We start from the raw sequence: 23042 nt of genomic DNA, 5'->3' as shown, positions 1-23042 counted from the left end.
CTGCGCATCATTTATAATTTTTTTTATTTGATTAATTATTAGTTAATTTTTTAAATATAGTTAATCTCTTCTAATAATTCTTATTAATTAGACTAAATAATAAATAGCAAATATTTTTTTGAAATAAAATTCATACCTTGTAATAATATTTTTACTTATAAATATTTTATTACAATTTATATTTAATATATCTCAGACATCTCAAAGATTAATCATATTGCCATAATGTGTAAACACAATAATTAAGATGCGCAATTACATCTCGATTTTTTTGGGCAATATTATTTCCATTTGTCAGCGTATGGGGGATAACCAGCTCGCGTTATACAATGTACCGTTGGCGAGTACAAGGGATCTGATCAAGCAGCATTGCATGGTAATTAGAGTAACGAAGCGGAGCTCTCCCTCGCTAACGATATCACGATACATGAGTGGTATCGCGACGATGAGTCGGGCAATCAGCTGGGCCGACAGATTGCCTTTTCGGTAACTCGTTACCCGATCGATTACTGCGCAAAGTAGCCGGCGAGGCATTAACAGTGCTAACAGCGACTAACCTACATTTCTACATTAGTGATGCCAATTATTTTAAAACTTTAGTCACGGTTCTGCGAGCCGTAACGAGAGTCAAGCCGCTAGTCCCTCCAACTTTTCTCTGCATTTCGTCCTTTTATATTTTCAACGCTCGCGCATTCTCTTAAACGAATTGGATTACCAGATTATTCCCGTCCGCAAGACTTCCCTGACTTGTCGTAAACTTCTCTTTCTCACACAAACAACTTGAAATCGATTTATTTTGTCCGTTCATCGAGCAAGTCAATCGAGTCTTGTACTTCATGTTAGATATCTTCGGGATATTATTCAGATTCCGAGTAACATTTTCGGGACGCGATTGACTTGTAATTATGGCTGGACTTCGTCGAAGCGTGCTTGAATAAATAATCACGTCCAACGGAGAAATGTCAGACTGACGAAAAGATTGGAAAACAACTACGAGCCGTCGGTTATATCGCGAGTCTCTTCTCTCTATATTCGATGTGATTCATAGATATTATGAACTCGGGAAAGCGTTCTCTAATTTCTTATTTATTGTATTTTTATACCGGCACTAGTTTAATATTCTTTTGTGTCAAGGATTTAACTCGCCATTAATGTTGGCGTTAATATACCGTAATAACGACGACGGCGACGTAGTAAATCGTTTTTATTGTTTGGAATTCCGCGAAATAATTACGGGAGACTTTTACGAATTTATTCCATCAAAATATGTGCTAGAAATATTGACTCGAGCTGTGCTGGAAAAAATTTGCAAACAGTAATTTATCAGGATATATCTTCTCTTCTGTGAATGACAGACAGTCAAGAATTTTATAAATCGCGATAAAAATTAAATTTTTTTGAATTATAATATACATGAAATACGATAATATGAAGAAATGCATTAGTTTAAAAAAATTTGCTGCACCTTTACTTCAGTTTAATGAACGTGCACTGTTACATGATTAAATCCGTAAAATTTATTGAATCCTTCAAATTTATTGAATTTCTAATTTTTTATATTCTCAGCGAAACGGACGATATTGCAATTCGAAGCGGTTTCATATCTCGTACAAGTTTTGTTTCGAAGAAGAGGCACACACGTATCCAATATGTGTGGAAAAATATGCTCGTGTCGAAAGATCGGTATTGATATCGCGTTGCACCGGGTGGTGTTTCCCGGTTCGAGTTCACCCTCGAACACACGGTGCAGCGTCTGACAGCTCCGAAATCCGTACGATCGCGAGCGACACGCTCGGGTAAATAGGCGGATGTTGCGGAAACGTCGACGCGACGGAAGAATACGTAAACAACGATCATCCCCGTCGTCGTCGTCATCGGTAATCGATTCTGCTCTGCTCGAATTACGTTTCGTTATTCGAAGTTACGACGAGATCCGGATAAAGAAGTCTCTCCTTTCGATTTACGGGAGCGTCAAGACGCTCGTTAGAAACGAGACTCGGAGAACAAATCCACCTTCACGGATCCCCCTTTTATTCTTCAAACATGACGTTGCGCTTCTGCGGGCTTATTCCGCGTCGTTGGGAGCGGCCGATCGATCGATCATTTCTCGCCAGCAGCAATTTCGGTCATGGCGATTGCACCGTACAATTCCGAACGAATGGAGAATGTTGGGAATTCGAACGGCGCTATTCTCTCATATCGCTTTTAATGCGCAACGATTCTTTTACACTTATTTTATATATAGGGGAAAGTAGGATAAAACCGGGTACTTTTTTGGATTTGTCTTCCTACAAAAAATCTGAGAGTAAAAAAAATTTTGCCGACCGTTAGTAGTCGTTAGTGAACCTTAAACTATGAGAAAATAAGGCTAGTTGCTGAAAAAAAAACTTTTGGTTACCAAGAATAACAAGATTTTGTGGAGAAGTCAAAGTACCCGGTTTTGTCCTACCAGGTAGGGTCAAACCCATTTGAAAATATGCAAAACATCGTGTAATTACAAAATCTAGATTTATTTTAATCAAAATACAATATAAAGATGTATTCTATTGACAAAAATCACAAATAAAGATATCCTCTTGTTCGACATTGCTGCCGGACTTCCTTATTTAACTTTTTAACTTTAGGGGTCTCAAAAAGCTTTTTTTTTAGTAGTTTCTTTTTCTGAGCATTAGTTTTCGTTTTCAACTGCTTTTTGTAGGGACACAAAGTCAGGATAACAGTTTTTCCTCTTTTCATTATATGAGATGTGTAAGTACCCGATTTTGCCCCAACATAATATTAAAAAAGAAATATTGTGTGCACAGGGGCACGGTTTGTTTTAAAATAATGATGGCGCCAATCTACAACTAATAACACAAGCTAGCCATAGATAGCAGCATTTATTACGAAAAAACAGGGGTACCCGGTTTGACCCGCCTACCCGGTTTTACCCAATTTTCCCCTATTGCTGTATTCGCCACCAGTTTCGATCCGATTAAAAATTCTTTGGCATCTTTTTTTCCCTAATATTATTATTAAAAACAAAGTTTATAAAAATAGAGAGAGAAAATATCAAACCACATTAACGATTTTATATTAATTACTCACTTTTCGCTCATCACACAAATAGAAAAATATAATTTATTATTATCCATTTTCGGAAAAAAATATAGAATATATCGGCAGATATTAATTACACGATACGAGAAACATATAATTCCATGATATTAGTTCGATATGATCCAGGAATTTAATTTCATCCTCCATTTGTCTTCCGATGATAACCGCAAAGTTTTCCACAATCTATGTTTGATTTAGTTTGCTCAAAGTTTTGTATATATCGTAGCTTATCGTAGTAAAAAGATAGAAAAATATGTTTTCGCCAGAGACTTTTCAATAAAAGACATCTGTGCCGTTCCTCAAGCCCGCCATGCTCAGAGACAAACGTAAATTCCTGAAGTATAACTATCGAGGAAACATAATAAACAACCGAAAGTGGATTTACACAAACCAGTAAAGGAACTTTACCTAGTTCTCTCTTTGTGCCTTTGATGAATAATACAACCAAGACACGATTCGGTGTAGGAAATCGAATTTACTTCATACTCACCGTAGCTATGAATTCTAATGAAGGAAGTAACAAACACATCCAGTACGGAATATATCTATGTTATCGCATTATTAAAGCTCGAGACCTACGTTCTTTGAAAAATTTTCTGAGACGTAGGCTTTTCAACTTTCGGACAATTTTTAATCAATTTGGAAAATTATTTGTCAAACTTGCTATGGAATTTTTTAATTAGCAAATCGCACGTTTTGCATTGTATTCTTAGATTTTATTGTGTTCCCCGGCCTTGAAACTTTTTTCCTTCGATTGTCACAATCGAAGAATACTCATGTTTAAAGACAATGTAAATAAGAAACCGGGCATCGATGCAGCGGTGGCGGTTCGTTTGAGAGTTGCAAGCTCGTGCACGGCACGCAACGCGGCTTACAGGCGGACGTGCATAAAGCACGTCGAGGACCGGGAAGCACGAAAAACGACAGAGAATAATGCGATCGCGTCTACGACCTTGAGGCGGACAGAAATTAACGGGGAGAGAGAGAAAGAGAGGGAGACAGGGTGCACGGCGGCTCCGTCTTCAAGGTGAACCCCGAGCAAGCGAGCGTTGCACGCGACGACGTGTTACAATCGAAAAGCCAACCCTTAATCGAGCCGCGCGGACACAATGCGTGACGAAGATAGATGCCGGATGGAGAACGCGAGCTTGTCGAGCTTGTATCGCGCGATAAATACGGATATCGCGCAATTCTCTATCGACGTCGTGTAATATCGGTACGATATGTGGTACATGTATATTTTTATTTCGTAATATTTATTATACACTGTAAAAAAATTGACTGAAACTTCAGGCAAAGTGTCTGCAGCTTCTTCGCAGATACACTGAATTTTTGGAAACGCTCCAATTTTTAGACACACTCTTCTGAACTTTCAGAAAAATGACTCTATTGATTAAGATAGATTGTTTGAAATTTTTTTCAGATATTCAGATCTGAAAATTCAGACAAAAATGTGTCTGAATTTTTAGAAAATTTTTTACAGTTTAGCATGTATATCTCGCATGTTTTTCTGATACATACTTAATCTATTTATTACAAATGTAGAGATATTACAGAGTCGAACGTTAAATGCAAATTGAAACGAACGCCTTGCAAATTACGACGTCGTAAATATTTCAAAACATTCAGTTTGACTTAGTTTCTAATCTCATGAATCATGAATCAACTTACCGTTGCATGAAATTAACTACCGAAGAAATAGTGAAATATATTTTTTACGATCGTAATATTGAACATCGTCAAAGCAAATAGATTCTTTTGCATGACGCAAATAAAACGGCAAGAATCTTCTTAATTTATTAAGGCAGAATTCTCGCAATCTGGAGAGTTTACGTAATTTGCGCTTTTATATTCAAACGATTTGGCAAGCTATGCGTATCGAAATCCCGCGATGGTGTGTGAAATGGCGTGAAAAATGGGAATCAAACGGCTTTCTTTCGCAAAAGTTGCAGTAAAAAAGGACTCTCTCCGAAAAGTTCGCGGCAAGAGCGGGCATCTTGCGGGTCGCGGATGGAGCTTTATTTTCTCGCGACGATGGCGTTTCATTGCTGAATAATTGGAAAGCTCCATTAAAGCAGCGACGGTGACAAAGAGGAATATCCCATCGCGGTCTCGCTGTACATTTCAAGGCGAGTCACGCAACGTCGTCGCCGCGTAAGGTTTGAGAAGTCGTTTCTGCAACGCTATGCAGAAAAGAATGGAAACAATTTTTGCGCCTCGAGTGTAGTTCAACGTATTCACCCCTCGTGCCCCTCGTGCGTGTCGTATTTCTTTATCGGCGATAGACGCGACAGACGATTTTTATCGCACGCTAGGATTGTATTAATTTCGATTACTGGCAAGGATATAAAATATGGGCAGAGTCGATTTACCTTGAAAATGGATTGGCTACATAAAATTACAGGCAATTATATATTTCTGCCAGCATATTTTTATATCTTTATTAAAGATTCTATCGCATGTGCAATTTTATTGTTATATAACTTTATGTTATATGCCGTATTAATTGAAAGTTATTTTGACCATTTCTTTTTTTTCAGTAAAATAAAAATCACGCGAGTTAATATTTCAATCAAACCTTCCCTGATCAGCGTTCTGAAAATTCGATATTTTATCTTGCGTAAAAATCTTGCCATATATAATAATATATGGTTTGAAAAATAAAATCATTTTACAAATAATTTTATTTTTCAAACCATATATTATTATGTATAGCAAGATTTTCATACAAGATAACATGTTTTCACGGATCGGGGAAGTGAATCTTCTTAATTGAAATATTCGACAATTGTTTTAAGCGAATTTGTCGAAGGCTTAATGAATGGAAAGACGTGAACCCGCGGCCAAATGAATGAACGCGTTTGCTTGCACCGTAAGATTATATCTCACAATCAAAAGACCGTTCGTGACCATGAAGTGATTCGAGAACCACGTTAAGGCACGTGAAGTAATTCGCTGCATCTGGTCGAGGATGGATGATACGAGACCAGAAGTACCTGGTAGTGTTCTAGGTCGATGCACGTTTTAAGAGAAAACCTCGTTAGCACGCAACGCCATGAAATAACGAGGAGATAATAAGCAGGAGTAGTTACGTAGTTCACACACAAAGTTGCTGCGGGCCAATTCGACAAATTTTCTGACGTATTTACAGTCTGTGGGTTTGATGTAAAGTTTAAGTTTATTATAAAGTTCAAATGAAAATTAATTTACAAATTAAAAAATATTCTCGTTGCGTTCTTCGCGAATCTCAAACGATGGTTGTCGACGTAAAAATCTCGGGTTTTTAATTTCGTGATTTCTAGACCGGTGTATAAAAAATTTTTGAAAAGGTGTATACCTATAATGTGCGATGTTTAATCCGCTGAGATTGTTTTTCGGAATGCGTTGACGCGCCACTTGCGACGAGGTTTTCCAGCGCTCGGAACACAAAAGCAGTTTTGATAATGCCCCAACTTTGTCGGTGTAAGCTCATTTCAGGCTCCACCCCCATCCGGATACAAATCGAGTCTTATAATCCTCCCCGTAGCATCGCCCAGCCGGCGCATTTTGTCCCCGGAAGTTTGCGGCTAGAAGGGATTTAGTATGGTCCCGGCTCTATCGATCCGCGCTAACAATAAGATTTATTTCGTGGTTTTCTAGTTTGGACGGGAGAGAAATTAGCGGCTATTTACGACTCCGAGAAAAATTTAGGGTTACTGTCTGGATATATATCGAACGAGTGGGAATTATATCTTGTGTGTTATAGCCTGAGAGTTTCAAGCTCACTATGACATTGATAAATATATCGGCTTTGCCATCTTCTGTGATGATTATGAGGTTACGCTTCCGTTTGTTTTCCTCGGGCGTCGCGCATGATCGGCGAGTGATTTACGGTCACTGTTAAGCATACCGACCATACGGTCGCCATTAAGCAATGTCCAGTTTAGTTCTAGACTCGTCATTTCCGGGGTCGCAGGGTCAGCTTCAAGGTGACTTGTCGTATAATAAATTTAATCGCCGTTTCTGTCGTAACTTCAATTACAAGCAGGTGCTTTTGAAAATTTTCCATTTAAATTTTTGTCGGGAGTGGTAGTAATAAATGCGATAAATGAATCGCATTTTATAATTATAAAAATATTTTATAATTATTAAAATATATTTTGAACCTATCATTTGATCGCTATCTGTTGTTATAATTTTTTTATGGCAATTTAAAAAAGTTATTTTGTCAAAACAGGCTTGTAATGGCGTTACGTTGACAGTAAGAAGGGTGCCTCTTAGATAGATATATCTCGCTGCCGAGACAGCCGATACGTGCGAAGACCGGAAGAAGGGTAATATCACGCTCCGGGCATTGAATTTCAAGGCAGAATATTTCAGGGTAAACAACGGTTGACACGTAACCGCCACAACGTATGCGAACGTCCAGGCACGGACACTGAATGATAATAGGGATCTCTCAATGATCGTTACTCGTCAAAACGTTACGTAAAAATAAAACGACGCGCGAATGATACAAGAATGAATTAGCAAACGCGACTCGAGAAATTATCACCAAGAATGGCGATAATTTGTTACTTGTATGTTAGTTTAGCATATCTGTCAGTTAAATATATCGTTCGATTATATTATTTACATTTACATCTCCCAAGAAACGCTAATCTAAATTATTTTAACCAATCTAATTATTTTAACTAATTTAATTATTTTATATTAATATTATATTTTATATGAATATTACATATTATATTGAAACTTTTAATTATGATTCCAGCTGTTTTTTACTTCAATTAAATTAATTGAATGATAATTTAATATTTGATAAACATATTTTTGTCAAGATAGCCGACAGTAAATTAAAATATATTTTATTGTTATAAGAGTATTCCGATTAAGATTCAATCATTGTCCGATGTTGATGCAGATGCGTGTTTATTTGCTGCGTCAGGGTCAAAATCAGAGAGAGAAAAAGAGAGAGAGAAATAATACTGGCATTAATATTTCATTATTTTACTTGTCAGATTGTAATTATATGTATATATGTGAATGTAGTGATGGAAATTATTTTTTATGCAATTTAAAAAAATAAAGCGAATCTTTTTTTTATTTTTCTTCCTCTCTCCATTTTTATTTAAATATTTGCTATTTCTACTAATATATATTAGGTCGCTTTTTTATCGCTTACAAAATATAATAACGATGCATTAGAGTTAGATTTGCAGAAAGGAAATTAACATAGCAACTTCAGATTTAAGATATTCGGATTGCCGAGGATTTCTCTAAATTAGCAATCGTCGAGCATTTTGGGCCGAGCAAAATACACTAATTCCACGACGAAACATAGCGTTATACACGCTCTCGGAGACCTTCGCGTGAGAACACGCATTTCAGTTGATTCCAAGGATGGAACTCGCTCGCTTTGAAGTTAATTAACGTAGGAATCGTAAAAACGGCTTTTGAGGTCACACCGATTTACAACACAGCTGTGCATATCGTGAGACAATTATGAAGAAAAAGCTAAATAGCTATAATTAATCATAGCAAAATAAAGTCATGGCGAAAGTTTTGTCGGTGGGAAAACTAGCGAGCTTGATGAAGTAACCTGATAATATAATGATATAGATTAAACCTTCGGGGGAAAATTAAGAAGATTTTTTTATTGCAGTGTAAATATTGCGTAAATAATTCGATCGATGACGCGTGCAATTATCAAACTCTGGAGATGATACTTTGAAATCATGATCGCGACTATACTACCCGCGAAACTGATTTAAACATGCGAGAACGCTATTTTCCGCTCTAATTTCTCGTACACACCCAACGATAGCGTGCACGACTGAAAGGGGGCGTGGAGAAACTATATAATATATAGAATCATAGCACACATTTATTCACGCACATTTATAATCAGGATATTACAATTAATCAAATCAGAAAGTTAAATCATGGCTAAACTCGCTGCGTCGCAAAAACATTTTGCTAATCGCGTTAATAAAGGAAGTCAGCATTCATCATTTCTTTGACAGGAATGACTCATTCTTTTTTGTATCAATGCGTGCACAAACTTGCGATGGAAGAAAATACTTTCGCAAACAATCTCTTTGAAATAGCTTTGTCAGAAGAAGAAACTATATACATATTTGAAATAAATATTGCATTCATTTGCATTTTTATTGCAAAAAGTACCAGAACAGACAATAATTTGCGATAACGAAGACGCGGTTTTAGAACAGGTATATGAAGGAAGTATCGAGCTTCTCCGTAATTGCGCGTCTATTTCATCCGAAAACAAATTATCGTCACTGCAGACGCGCCATTTCCACTGGAAATGTCACCGGAACGCTAACGACATGCCGCGCGCAAATTATTGACATGCGAGCGAATAAATGCAGTCAGATATTTATTTTTCTGATTGAGAAAATTGCGCTAATGGCTTTTTCATAGGCTGCCCGTACGAACGTATCGAATTCTGAAAAGCGATACAGTCTTGATTAATATTTCAATTGAATTGAATTTATTCACTTGTATGCGTGTATGCTCTCGAAAAGATGGATCCTTCGAAAAACAATAATAAGAAAGAGAGAGAAATATACATTAAGAAATGAGTATACCTTCTTTGTGTATACATATAAATACATTCATTTCTGTTTCTAATACGAAAATCGGCGTTTGAAATGTTTAAATAGTTTTCCTTTTTCTCTTTATCTGTGAAAAGGAACAGCGCACCATTACGTGCATTTAATTCTATTTGTATTACAAAATCACTCTGTCAACACGGCCGTTGAGAGAATCGATGTCAGGGTTACTTCGCTGTAAATGTCGATAAATCTACCGCGCGCGCAGCTCGGCTGATCGCATCCGGCGATAAAATTCAGCCCCTTGCGACACGCGGAACGCGAAATAACCGCGATAAATATCGGTGCAGGATCCATCGATCTTACTGACGGGTTCTAGCTGTTTTCGTCGCCGCGATAACTCCGTTCGCCGTTGCTAATAGTTTCATCTTCGAGAGCCGATCGCGTTACGTAGTTGGATTTATATGGACCGCTCAAATTTTTTCACGTGGTGCGTGGGAAATTTGTCAGAGTTAAAAATTTTGACTTTTTTTCACGACAGTTATTATTAATTCAAAACCCTTAAAGGATCACATATCGGTCATTTTGACTTTTTCGATATTTTAACAATAAAATATCCCAAAAGTCTTAATCAATAAAAAAAAAATGTTTAAAATTTATTTTTTAACTTTTATTGTTTATGATTATTTTCTACAGAGATGTCAAGGAATATATATAAATTTTTGTAGATTTTTTTCAAGTATTTTGGAATAGCTAAAACTGCGACAAGACATTAAGATCCAGATCAAGAACAAGGCAAAAAAAATGTGACCTACAAGGGTTAATTCTCTAAATAATTTCAGTTCGAGAAGGTCTCAATGATTTTGCGAATTTAAAATCAAAAATACACGAGTCTTTATCGTCGTACGATAAATACCGCATCTTCATTTGCCTGAATGATGAACTTGACTTGTTCGCAACTTTGCTCATGCATACAAATCGCCGAACAGAGAGATGAGCGAGGACCGTTTTCGCGAGACGAGAGCTCGCGAAAGGGGGTCGGACAAAGGAGGATCGTTTCTCTTTGTCTATCGACGAGTTGCTCTTGCTCTGCCTCACGAGACTTTCCTGTCGCGTTGACGTCGTTTCGGCCATTCGCCGTTTTGTATCGAACATGTTGGACGCTTTCCAAACGCGGACATTATCCGCGTCCTCGTCTCTAACACGCCGGAAGTCCTGGAAGAGAGGGGCGGAGAGAGTGGTGCGGCGGCTCGTCATCATGACATTCTTGCAGATGCAACCGTGATGTTGACGATCCACCGACCGTGTAAACTTTCCAGCGAATTAAACGCCGCTCTGTCTGTTTCTCTTTCTCTCTCTCTCTCTCTCTCTCTCTCCCCCTCGTCAACAATATTCAACCCTTCCGCATTTGCTACGCTCCCGAGTTTTTATGTTCAATTAGCGGGGACCTATTTTATCAAGAGCGCTGACTAATTTGTGTTAAATCTTTTGGCACATTAGGCGCGGAATTAATTAATTAAATCCGAATGATGGTAATTAAACTGCGCGGTATCTCGCGAAACTGCGGGCGAATCGAGGCGCGAAATAAAGTAGATTTGTCAAGTGAAACTATAATTCAGAGAAAAATTCTACAGCGCGGTAAAATTCAAAATTCCACAACGTTTAATTATTCCGTTTAACACGCTGTCACTATTTTTAATTTCAACGTGAATATGTAACTTAGCCATTGCTACGCAGGTGTGTTCGAGCCGATTCTAATTTGATTTGTTGCAACAGGCATTCTCTCAGTTTCCTTATAATTTAAGCTATATTCGAAAATAGAGATATAATACTTTTTTCCAAGATTACATTTGTATATTTAACAAATAAGAGAGAGAGAGAGAGAGAGAAGAGGAACAATTAATTTAATGAAGCGACCAATTGTATAGTTGCGGTGGCGGACAAATGACTCCCGCGGGCGCCGGAGGATCATTGTATTATGCAAAGCACTCGAACACGGTGTTCATAATTGGCTGTTTGTACGTTAGTTTACCAGAACGTATGCAGCTAACACATATACATATCCCGTTAAATAATTACCCCCGGATCGAACTTAATCGCGTTACGATAACATACTGCCTGCGAATTGGGAGCGGTGGAGCCGAAAAAAGACACCAGGGACTACCCAGAGATCGAACACGCATTTATCTTGTCTACGGAGAAAAAGGACGTTTTAACAAAATAACGACAATAATAATATATTCGCACGATTAATATGCGCACGCCCGTGTGCACGCATGCATGCACGCATGCACGCACGAACACGCGTCAGCCACGTGTCGTGCCGCCGCGGGTTGAGGTTGTTTATCGATTGGCAAGTCTGACCTAACACTGACACACTTCACTCGCGGTGGTCTGACCTCCGTTCCGTATATCGCGCGATATCGACCACCCCCATAACCTTAGGATTTATACAATTTCTCGTCGACCGCCACGCTGCCATTTGCAAGCGTGCTGAGTTACCCGCGAACCACCTTCCGGATTAACGTCACTTCCCGGTAACAGGGATAACGAGCTGCCCACCATCGCGCGCTACAATTTCCTGGCCGAGCTAATGGAAGACGACCGCTTCGTTTTTCAGTGCTCCGGAGTATCCGAGATATTCCGCGTTCCGGAAATATTGTATCGCGGATCCTCTCTAACAACTTAACGTTTCTCTCTCTCTCTCTCGCTTGAATCTTTCATGAACTTACGGGGGTAACCTAAGTTCCGCTGAGCTACCGTAAAAAGCTTATCTCTAATGAAGTCTCCGCAATTATGATAAAAAGAATTGTCACGGGAAAAGGAGAGATTAATCTTTAAAAAATTTATAAATCTCTGAGATATCATCTCTTTTTAATTCATTTTCTTTACTTCATTTGTTTAAACTCATTAAAATTATACGGCAAATATGATTAATTATAGACAAGTCTCAAAAAGTCTCATGAATTATTCCAATTTATGTGACTTCCAGCCCGTTAACATGTGGCTCGCCCACGATGATGGAATCTTGGGGTCTTGGGAGGACCGGCACGCCACCGCCGGGTCTGCCGCCCCCATTGTCGGCGGGGAGCAACAACAATGGTGGCGCAACAACATCGGCGATTATCCCGAGTGTCATACCGCAGCCCGGCACAACCGCTCCCATCGCCAGTCCCGAGGGAGTGAGCGATGTAAGTAAAAAGAAAAATGCATTTATACCAGCGAGAGCAGTTCGCTACCGCGAGCACGCGATCGTCCGAGGACCCATCAACATCGGGATCAATTAACGGCGGTAATTAAAAACGTCATTGGTAATACATACGAGCGTGAGCGATATTGCAATTACGATGCGCGTTTAATTCTCACATGTCCTTAGAAAATAAAATAATCGTAAATCATCGAGCGTAAAATATAGCCGCGTAGAATTATTACGCTAATGATTCCGTTTAATGGGATTGACTATTTGGGACTTTGACTATGGGAATATTTTTTTATCGGGAAAAAAGAGAGGGGAAATTCCCATCCCCGCGGAATTTCGGCCGTTTTAATCGCGTTTCCCGCGATACGTACTATGTGTCCGTAATTGAAATGCGCGTTTAGCATGCACGTGGCGGCGATAGCCCCCGAAATTCCGAGACCAAGTAAGTTTTGCCGCGACCGACATGTATAGGTAGCTACAGAACGGGCAAAGGTTATCGCACGGCCATACGCGGGTTAATGGCGCATGCATGAGCCCGCTGCTGTACAATCCGACCACATGTTAAGTTCTCGTACATCGGCGGCGAGCGATGAATCTCTGTCTCTCTCTCTCTCTCTCTCTCTCTCGCACCTACCCACCCACCTATCTCTTTCGTTCGTTTCAATTTCACGAGCATGCCCGTCGACTGGACGTAATGGACGCCGACCCTGCTATCGAACCGAGCTAATAGGATCAGCCGTACGTGCCCGACACAGTGACCCGAGATTCCTCGAATTTTAAGGACACTGGCTGTCGCACTGCCGATGTAAGACTGCGGAAAAATCCCTTTTTCCTGTAAATTCTGAAACGTCGATGAGAAGGAAATCGAAAAAGAAAAAGCATACTTTGGGCATTAATTAATTTTAATAAACAATATCTCGATCCGTCTTCATATTTCTTAATAAGCACGAGATTTGTTTGTAATTAGCTATTGTTATAAATATAGGGGATTTAATTATAGTTGATCGAACACGATCGCGTTGTGCTTTCAGGTCTCGCAAAAGTCGGGAATCTGGGAGGGCGCAAATTCGTCGTCGGGGGGCGCCGCGGAGGGCCCCTCGCGGAGTGTTTCTCACGCAGCGAGTTTGGACGCGATCTCGAAGAGAGCCGTGAAACCGGAAACGGCGAGGGCGCCTTGTCGCAGCCTCACCTGCAGCGTCTGTAAGTGCACAATGATTTTCTCGCTCATATATCGTTTTTATACTCTATTCTTCGTGTCCCGAATTGTCTGACCTGGTATTAGTATTTTCTGTGAAACGATAGTTTATTTTACATATATACATATACATATGTGTGTATATATATATATGTATATATTATATATATGTGTGTGTGTGTGTGTGTTCTCTGACGATATATTCGTTTCCCCAGCTGCATTGCTGCATTTCAATCGTGACCGGTAGAATGCAGTTTATTTTCCTGAAAATAGCGAGAATGGTAGACAAGTGCAATCACAAGTCATGACTGATGGAAACCTTTTTCTCTCGATTTTTTCGAGCATTTCTCTCAAACAATTAAAAGGGATAGCTTTAATTTCTGACAAGTTGAAGGAATCGCTCTTAATTATATATATTTTAAGGCCAATATGGTTGATTGATTTTTAACAGATTCAAGTAAAGTAATACAACTTTCGTTGACAAGTTCAACAAATAACGTTTATTTTATAATTTTGTCGACCATGTGATTCTCTTTACGAAGACTTTCGCTCGTTTAATATTCCGGGAAAAATACAGAAATTTTCGCTCAAAAAATTTCGAGCGGGTTTGTAATTACGAACGGCACACGTATACATGTGTCTCGCAGTTAAATATCAATTAATAGAACCGTGGATGATAATAATATCATTGCATGCGACGTTTCATGCCGCGGATATTGACAGATAGTTGATCACCTGGCCTTTCGTACCGCGCATTGCAAGCAAAGCTCCCTATAACGTGGAATATACGTGAGCTCTTGCATATTTGCAGATAGAGACTGATAGATAAGTCGCCTTTATATCGTCCATTGTGACGGAAAACGGGGAGAGTATGTCAGAAGAGAAATTCCTCGTCGACCGACCACAGAAAGCTTGCAATTTACGCTTAATAGAAAATTAGAATTATGTGTCCCCTTTCTTATATATGTGTGTGTATCTATATAATTGATTGCGAGGATCGATTTTTGATATCTGATATAATATTGCACTGATATTTATTTTACATTAATGTGTAATCTGTCAGAGCGAAAAAATGCAGTTAAGTAAGAGCGCGTTATGTTTTCTCGATGAATCTCCCTTTATTTTCACGATTACATTGCAAAAATCTCTCAAAGTCGTAGAATAAAATCTGCAGCTAGACAGACATTCGGTAAGTCCGAGAGACGCTCTTTGGTGATTGCGATCGCGTAACAGCCATGGTAGTTGTACTAGCCAACATTTGAAATGCGATAAGCAACCATGTAATTGCTACGTGATTTAGTATTGCTTTTGCCAAGAGAGCGAAAAGTTTATCTGGAACATAGAAACAACGCATTTGGCACACGATTTCCGTTTAAGTGCGTCCGACTAAATATCATCGTTCTTAACGTCAACCGATAACAGATGATAATCCTTCGCTTGTGAAGAGGAGTATAAAGAAAACATTATTTTAGGACACGGAACAGATAACAAAGGAGAGAGATTTGCCAGAAATCCTGCCCCCAGGGATCTTGCGTTTATTTTTAGTCCAGTCATCATGTAAGAAGATGCCATAAAAAGAATATCCCAAAGTAACCGGCATTATGCCTTCAACGCATACAAAATTGTCGCGAGAAATAGCATTTATTATATTATATCGATGTTAAATAACTTACGCTTTTTTTTTCTACACAAGAAACTTAATTAAGAGCTACATTGTATCGAATTGACGAAACTGTCTTAAACCGTACTTTCGCGCAGTATCAGGAAAAGTTTCAATGAACGTCAAGCTACGTCCTAGAATATCTCATCGCGAGACGGTAATTTTGAGTTAGAGGCGAGAGCGTTTTATTAAATATCTAACGGAACGAGGATCTCATAACGTCTCTGTGTCACGAGATACAATATTCAGACGCTATAATACTCCTCTTCCTGCAGCAAAGGATTACGATAGTGCCTCCCCGAGCCCTCCCTCCCACCTCCTCTCCATCTCATTTTATGCATTATGTATCGCCTTATCAGCTTAATGGCGACCCCCGTCACGAACTGTCAATTCAAAATCAAACCTCAGTAAACTATTTTAGTAGCGGGCCGAGGGAGCGAACACGTCACCCTCGAGCGACGACCAGCCACAGTCGATAATCTAGCTGAAGGTAAAATAGGAGAGAGCAATCACCCTGCTCTCTTGGTTTCCTTTAACCGACCGAGTGCCAACCGGCGCGCGAGCTTGCACCCCTTTTATTACAACTTACCAAGCGCTTGCAGCTTTCTTGTTATCATGAGCTTTCGAGAGATGACTTCGTACTACTTTCGTCCGATTGAGCTTTCATAGGCCTGTTTCTACCACTTACACCCCACTTTACTCTACTGTTATTCTACTTATATACTATTACTACCTACTATACTTGTACTACTTATACTACTTTTATTACTTATACTGCGTTGACTTACAATATGCTAGCATTGAACTCCACGTGAAAGAGTGCTATCATTTTATACCTTTGATTATTATCAGACGAGCACTGTAGCCTCGCTCGATCAGCCATTTTGTACTCGCAAACCCGAGGACTCGTAAATGTCCGTCTAGATGTCCTCAATTGTACTCTGTCTAAAAAGTAATTCATTTTCTTCATGAACCAACGCATCAGTCTAATTTAAGCTTCATTAAGTCTAACCGAGAAAAAATTTTTTTAGATTGTTTTTGTTTTAATTATAATATTATATAAAAATTTTGTCATATTTTTCCACGTGTGAAAAACATGACATTAGGCTTTCTAAAAATATAATACGTTATTTAGACAAAGGTACGACGAATATTTGGCATTTGTTTCGTACCTTATAAATATTTTCGTTCAAATCATGTCATGGATTTATTCTTGTCTTGATCTTCGTTCTCCGAGACGGATTCTTCGATCACGTGACTCGGCGAGAACAAAGAACTTGCTTTGAGCACATTTTGGCTGACCGAGGGTTTTGCGAGAATTCAATTCTTAGTTACGCTTCTCTTTACAGCGGGACAAGAATGGCTGACCTTTCACGGCTTCTTTTACTTCAACACATACGCAAATATCACGGTGCATCCGGGTACACGCCCGGAGCATCATTACGTACCATTATACGTATCGGTCATATCGTGGAGCCACGTGTAATCATGAAAGTACGCGATCAACAATAACGGCCATATATCATTGTATAAATCATCATAGCAAGACGATGATCCCCCCCATCGTATACATAAACAATATTACGTATAGTATTCAACGTTAACATTTAATTGAAAAAAACATCGTCACTCTATTTACGATCGACTTTTTTTACGAACAACAATAAAACGATCTTTCTTTCACAGGTATGCAGCTTCTAGTGCGGATTAACTGACTCGTTTTACTAACACACTCTTGAACGCTTCTAGATCGAGAGATATAGGCTCGGTTATTTATTTATTTTTCGAGTTGCTCGTAAACATCGAAGCGATTATCAGTACTTTGATTAATCTTGTTATTTGCACGTTATATTTTATAAAGGAAATAATATCTTTTTTAAATATTTATTTTTATTTGTGCATATTTTCTCTAACACGTTTTAATTTCACTTTTTATGTAATATTAAATTAAATTGAAATGTTACGGAGAGACAAAATTTGGTTTGGTATGCGTATGATCGCTTCGATGAATCGTTGTATTAGATTAGTAATGTATGCCGTAAATGGTGTCGTAAAAAACTCGACTGAAAGAATTATATCGACACATTATTACAGTACACACGTGCCTGTATTTGTACTAGATTATTACAGAGCTTCCTTCGTAATCATTATAAATATGTCGAGAGGCTGTCGATTATAGCGATGTATGTAAATACGATTGGTCTTGTAACTTAGCTCGTTAGAGTTGCTGTCCCCATTCTCTCGGTGGAAAAATAGAATTTTGATTCGATCGAGCCTGTATTTCGCACCTATAGATTTTGAATTAACAATACGTATAACGATGATATCACATTGTCACGCGATTGGTACGATCGTAAAGGGAAGACTCACGTGTATCGTTCACTTTTGTAGCAGCGAAACATTCGAAAATCTTTCCTGGCGTTGCTTCTGAAAGCGATCTGCAGAAATGGCGAATGTCCAAGGACCGGAAATCGCCATCTCTCAGTCAGATGGGACAGGATTCCATCAAACACAAAGTGAGTTTTGATTATTATGTGCAAAAATCTACATAAAAATCATCCACGTACTCGGTCTTTGCGTTTTGATTTAGACTATTTTTTAATTATTATTAGGAATTCGATTTAATTACATCATATTGTAGAGAATTGGATAATTTTTTGTAGATAGTATCTTATTAACACTTTACTATATATAATAAAATATGATTTTTATAACCTTACAGTTTTCCTTACAAGACAATGGATCTGCAAAGTATTTTCAAGGAGCGATGCACACACCGAATATGGGAGAAAAAGTCGCTCAGGTAAGTGAATCTTATATCGCAATTAAAAAGAGATATTAACAGAATCTCTGCGAGAAAAAATACACAGATAATCTCGAAAAACTGCAGCATTGAAAGGCACGAAACTATTCGAGAATTTGTTTCTTTAATAATGTTTATCTCTTAATTAATATATATATGCATAACATAAAATAGACTTGTATAAATTGATTTTATAGAAAGTTTGCAATCGTATCTCTCGTGTTTTCGCAAATGTTTCGAGAGACGATAGGCAATTAAAAGCATCATGGCAAAACTATTTGATGCTAATTGAGATTTGTGTAAAAGCGTTTTCCGGAAATGAAAATGTCAACCGCTCTCTCATGGGTCAAAAAGTTTCTTCGCTCACTTGAAGCACTTCGGTTTCGTGAATTAAGGATAGGGTTCGTCGAAAAATTAAATCTTATTTGCTGATACCGACCAACTGAAACGTGTTTTCATCACAAAATACATTTGCCAAAGTAACGAATTTCTGATGTTTCTGTGCTATTCCGAGACGATTTATGTTTCCTTGCATAAGAAATTAGTGTGATAAGGAATTAAATTTCGGCTCTCGCATTATTGATTGTCTTTAATTATTCAATACAACAAAATTTTAAGAATAATGTATCAAGAAATAATTACACACGACAATAGCAAAGATATAATAAAAGAGAGAGAGAGAGAGAGAGAAATTTAATATAGTAAGATTATAATTACTTATGATTTACTAAAAATTCCGTTTTTAAACAGTTACTTTTTTATTGAACAAACACTTTTATTAATTCTTGTATATCAAATAAATTTATATTCTCTTCATCGAGAGCGTAGGAGATAAAGAAAATTTCTTTCTTTTTACTTTTAATAAAAACATTATTTTTCCTCGTTTCATATTCAGTACGCGGTTATAGACAATGCATGAAAAATGCGACGGAACGTGCAGGCTTTTAAACATTTAGTAGAGCAGCAGAGTGCGGGGGTGGTCGGGGGGAGGAGATTGTTTGCACACGGATATACGTTTAACATACTGCCTTACATTAATACGGCCCTGACTGGCGCCAATCCGACTGTGCCGCAGTCTCGTAGGCGGAAATCTCCCGCAGCGTGGGATTCTCGCAAAATGACGTTGATTTTACAGCGATTACGCGATCGCTGCGAGATGGAAGGACCCGCGGATTCGTAAAAAGATCCCCGCGATGGATAAGAAAACCGACGGAATATTTTCAATTAATATTATCTGCCATGCGGGAAATTGAAAACTGTTCCGCATAATAAATCCGTCCTAGCATGTCACGCCAAAGTAATAACGCCGTGAAATATAAAAAAGCGACTCTGTTTATATCAATGTTCCTGATATCACGTCATTGAAAAAAATTCAAATTACATTCGTGACATCGCGCTTTCGCGAAACATGAAATAATCTGACAGAAGGTAATATAATTCGAAAGAGATATATGATTTTTTTTTTTTTTTGTACGTTGTATCGATCAATAAAAATTATTGTCATAAATAAAGGAAACGACATTTTATTTACGAAAAATAATTCTTTACCAGCACAGTTGATGATCCATTGTTCTTCAACGCTCTAGCATCTCTCAGAAATATCGGAGCAGAGTTTAGCGACAATAGCGCGAAGTCTTTCAGGTCAATTAAATTTTTTAGAATTTTATTGGAACTTTAATGAACATCCCCCCTATATAAGCGTCTAATTATTAATACACTAAAGCTTTACACTCCTATATGTATGAAACAATTAAAATTTAACGTTTATTTCCTCTAACATTGTAATTATCTCTTGAAACATATTGCAGCTTGCAATATGCAAATTCAATTTACTTAACAAAGTCGCGGAAAGCACACGCGCTTCCAAGAAGCTGTAACATACATATTTATCGTCTGTAGTTTTGGCATTGTTGTAACTTAGATCATTAGTTTGTGGTCCAGGCATGTTAATCCAAGCAATTATATAAATTATGAATATAATTGCTCCGACTTGGGAACAACATTTCAGCAGGCGTTACCATCATTTCGCGGCGAGGTTTAACGGGAGAGAAACTCTCTATCTCTATCTCTATCTCTTTCTCTCTCTCTCTCTCTCTCTCTCACACTGTGTTTATTTATATGAACCAAGAATGGCTGCCGAATTTCCGATATATCGATATCCGATACCGCAACATTGCAGGGATTTTTATCACGGATGTTGTTGCAATAATTATAACGGCATCAATAAATCAATTTTTCCAACATGGAAAAGCGCTGACAAGCTTTTTCTCTCAGCGGATTTGTTTAAAAGCTCTACAAAAGAACCACATTCCTTTTACCTGTTTTGCAGAAGCGCAATTAAAAATGCGTTGCGTTTAACGTCACGATGGAAGTTAGTTACGTCCATAAATATCGTTTTAAAAATTTATTAATGAAAAAATACAAGATCTCAAATATGATAAAATCTCCGACGTAGCTGCGGTCGCTTTGAGTCATACGTGCATAAAAATTCATGAGATTCAAGACCCAAAATAGTATCAGCTGTTCTTAGCGAGCTCTTTCGCAAGATTTCGAGAATTTGTGTACTCAAGGAGGTAACAGCTGCGACGTAACATCAAGCAGCCAGTAATTAAATAGCATCAACGAATGGCTAACATTCCTCGCTTATTTCGTGGCAAATTCTCGATATCTCTCGCGGGCAATGAATTCCGATACTTACCGTTTTGATTCCAATCGGAATTGCATAATTGTGTCGGAAGACCGTTACGAATGGAGGCAAATGAGAGAACAGAAGTAACACGAGAGTGATTAATTAATAACGGTAATTAATGGCTCGAGACAGTGCGTTTTGTTCCTACGATAAATTTTTGTGCTATAAATTTGAGGTGGAGTGATCATAACGAATGAAATAGCAGTACTGTGCGGTAAATTCAGTCGTTCAAGTAATTGATTATCTTTTTAGTAGGAAACTACAGTAACGCGTGATTAATTAATCATCTTCTTGCGAAGATGTCATTAATCACACGAAAACAAGGATATTTTCTAGGATAGTCGTGTTTACAATTTTAAAAACAATAGATCAACTATCTTCAACTCATTTTTTCCATCAAAAGCAGATTCTATTAGCGATTTATCTGCGTAATTCACCGAGAATCTCGATGTTTCCTGGAATATTCAACCGCTCTGTGAATCCGGTCATCCGCTTGTTTACCGCGAAGTGAACAAGAATAGGATCGTGTCGAAAATATAGCATCCGGTCGCGCGAGAGTTTCCGGAAGAGATCGCACCGAAATAAAGATGATACCGGAAGTACGGAAGTGCACACACGTCGAACGATGCGTTACCGGAGAAGAGGCAAGTTCGCTGTGGCTGGCGGATTGCCTGCGGCGAAAGAGGACGAAGGAAGAGCGACTTATTGGGGCGCACGCGTATCGAAACGAGAGGGATGGACAAAAAGGGTTGCGAGAGAGGGTTGCGAGAAATTCGCGAGCTTCCCGTTATAGGGCGCTCCGATCAGTGTCGCAGTGTCTGCGCCTTGTTCCGCCCGTCAGGTAGCTTCGTCGTCACTCCGTCCACATCCTCGGCGAAGGTAGATCGCACATGCGAACGGTGATAAGACGTCCTACTTCCACATTCTCGGATTTCGTGGGGGGGGGAGAAAGGGGGAGAGAGAGATAGATAGATAGATAGAGAGAGAGAGAGAGTCAGTCCCCCGCGCGATCAATTCATTCAACGTCGCGCCCTCCGTGCTCGAGGTCCTCGAGACACGCGCGTTCTCCCTTCGTTTTTTCACTCAAGATTATGACAGAGGACCGAGTAGTACCGACCAGTGGTACCCACGCCGACTTAGCCGCGAGTGATCGGGATCGTTCACCATCGTTCGCGAACGACGGCGCTTAAAAGATCGTTTTCCCACGAGGGTACATCGTGCACTCCCGACACGTCGACGGTGATTTGCGAGAATCGCCGATGATCGCGAGGATCCACGTTTGAGGATCGCGAAAGTCGTAATCCGGGTAGATCCTCGCGATCTCTCGAGGCGACATACGAATCCGAGACTCGCGAGATAAGTCACGGTAAATTGCCGTGGAGCTTTTCGGAAGTCGAAGAGACGCGAGATCGCCGATCGATCGGCCCTGAAAGTCGGCGGGCGAACTGTAATACGATCGTGCGCCGACGAGGACGACGACGACGACGACGAGGACGAAGGGGTCGATCATCGATGACGGCAGTGAACGCCGAACCGCGAACGGTGTGAACGTGTGTTTTGAACGGAGTTCCTCTTCCAAGTACAAAATTAAAAAAAGTACAAATAAAAATATAAAATATTCGGCATGTGATAAACGGAGGAATTGCTGCGTTTATTGCATGCCATCATTAAAATAATGTACAGGTTGTTAAAGTGACTCGTGTATCTCACATATTAAAGACATCCATAAATACATTGTAATAAAAGAAAAAGAATTTTCTTCTAGAAAGAATATAAATTCTCGCAATATATACATATATATATATATATATATATATATATATATATATATACATATATATAT

At 38.8% G+C, this 23042-nt stretch overlaps 1 protein-coding gene across 12 annotated transcripts in view; it reads left to right on the top strand.

Annotated features, from left to right (window-relative positions):
* Positions 1 to 23042, top strand: part of LOC115243767 (potassium voltage-gated channel subfamily H member 6) — a 103340-nt gene that overhangs the window by 42851 nt on the left and 37447 nt on the right. For 11 of the 12 annotated variants that reach the window (XM_029820975.1, XM_029820971.1, XM_029820976.1 and 8 more), the window contains 5 exons: positions 12646 to 12844; positions 13884 to 14052; positions 16129 to 16197; positions 18099 to 18223; positions 18430 to 18510. In XM_029820975.1, coding sequence (XP_029676835.1) covers positions 12646 to 12844; positions 13884 to 14052; positions 16129 to 16197; positions 18099 to 18223; positions 18430 to 18510 — 643 coding nt within the window. The remainder of the gene's footprint in view (positions 1 to 12645; positions 12845 to 13883; positions 14053 to 16128; positions 16198 to 18098; positions 18224 to 18429; positions 18511 to 23042) is intronic. The other variant, XM_029820972.1, reaches the window with a different exon arrangement.

The sequence above is a fragment of the Formica exsecta genome, unplaced genomic scaffold (genome assembly GCF_003651465.1).
Source record: "Formica exsecta isolate Colony F162 unplaced genomic scaffold, ASM365146v1 scaffold733, whole genome shotgun sequence".
Taxonomy (NCBI): domain Eukaryota; kingdom Metazoa; phylum Arthropoda; class Insecta; order Hymenoptera; family Formicidae; genus Formica; species Formica exsecta.
This window is presented reverse-complemented; position numbering and strand designations above follow the sequence as displayed.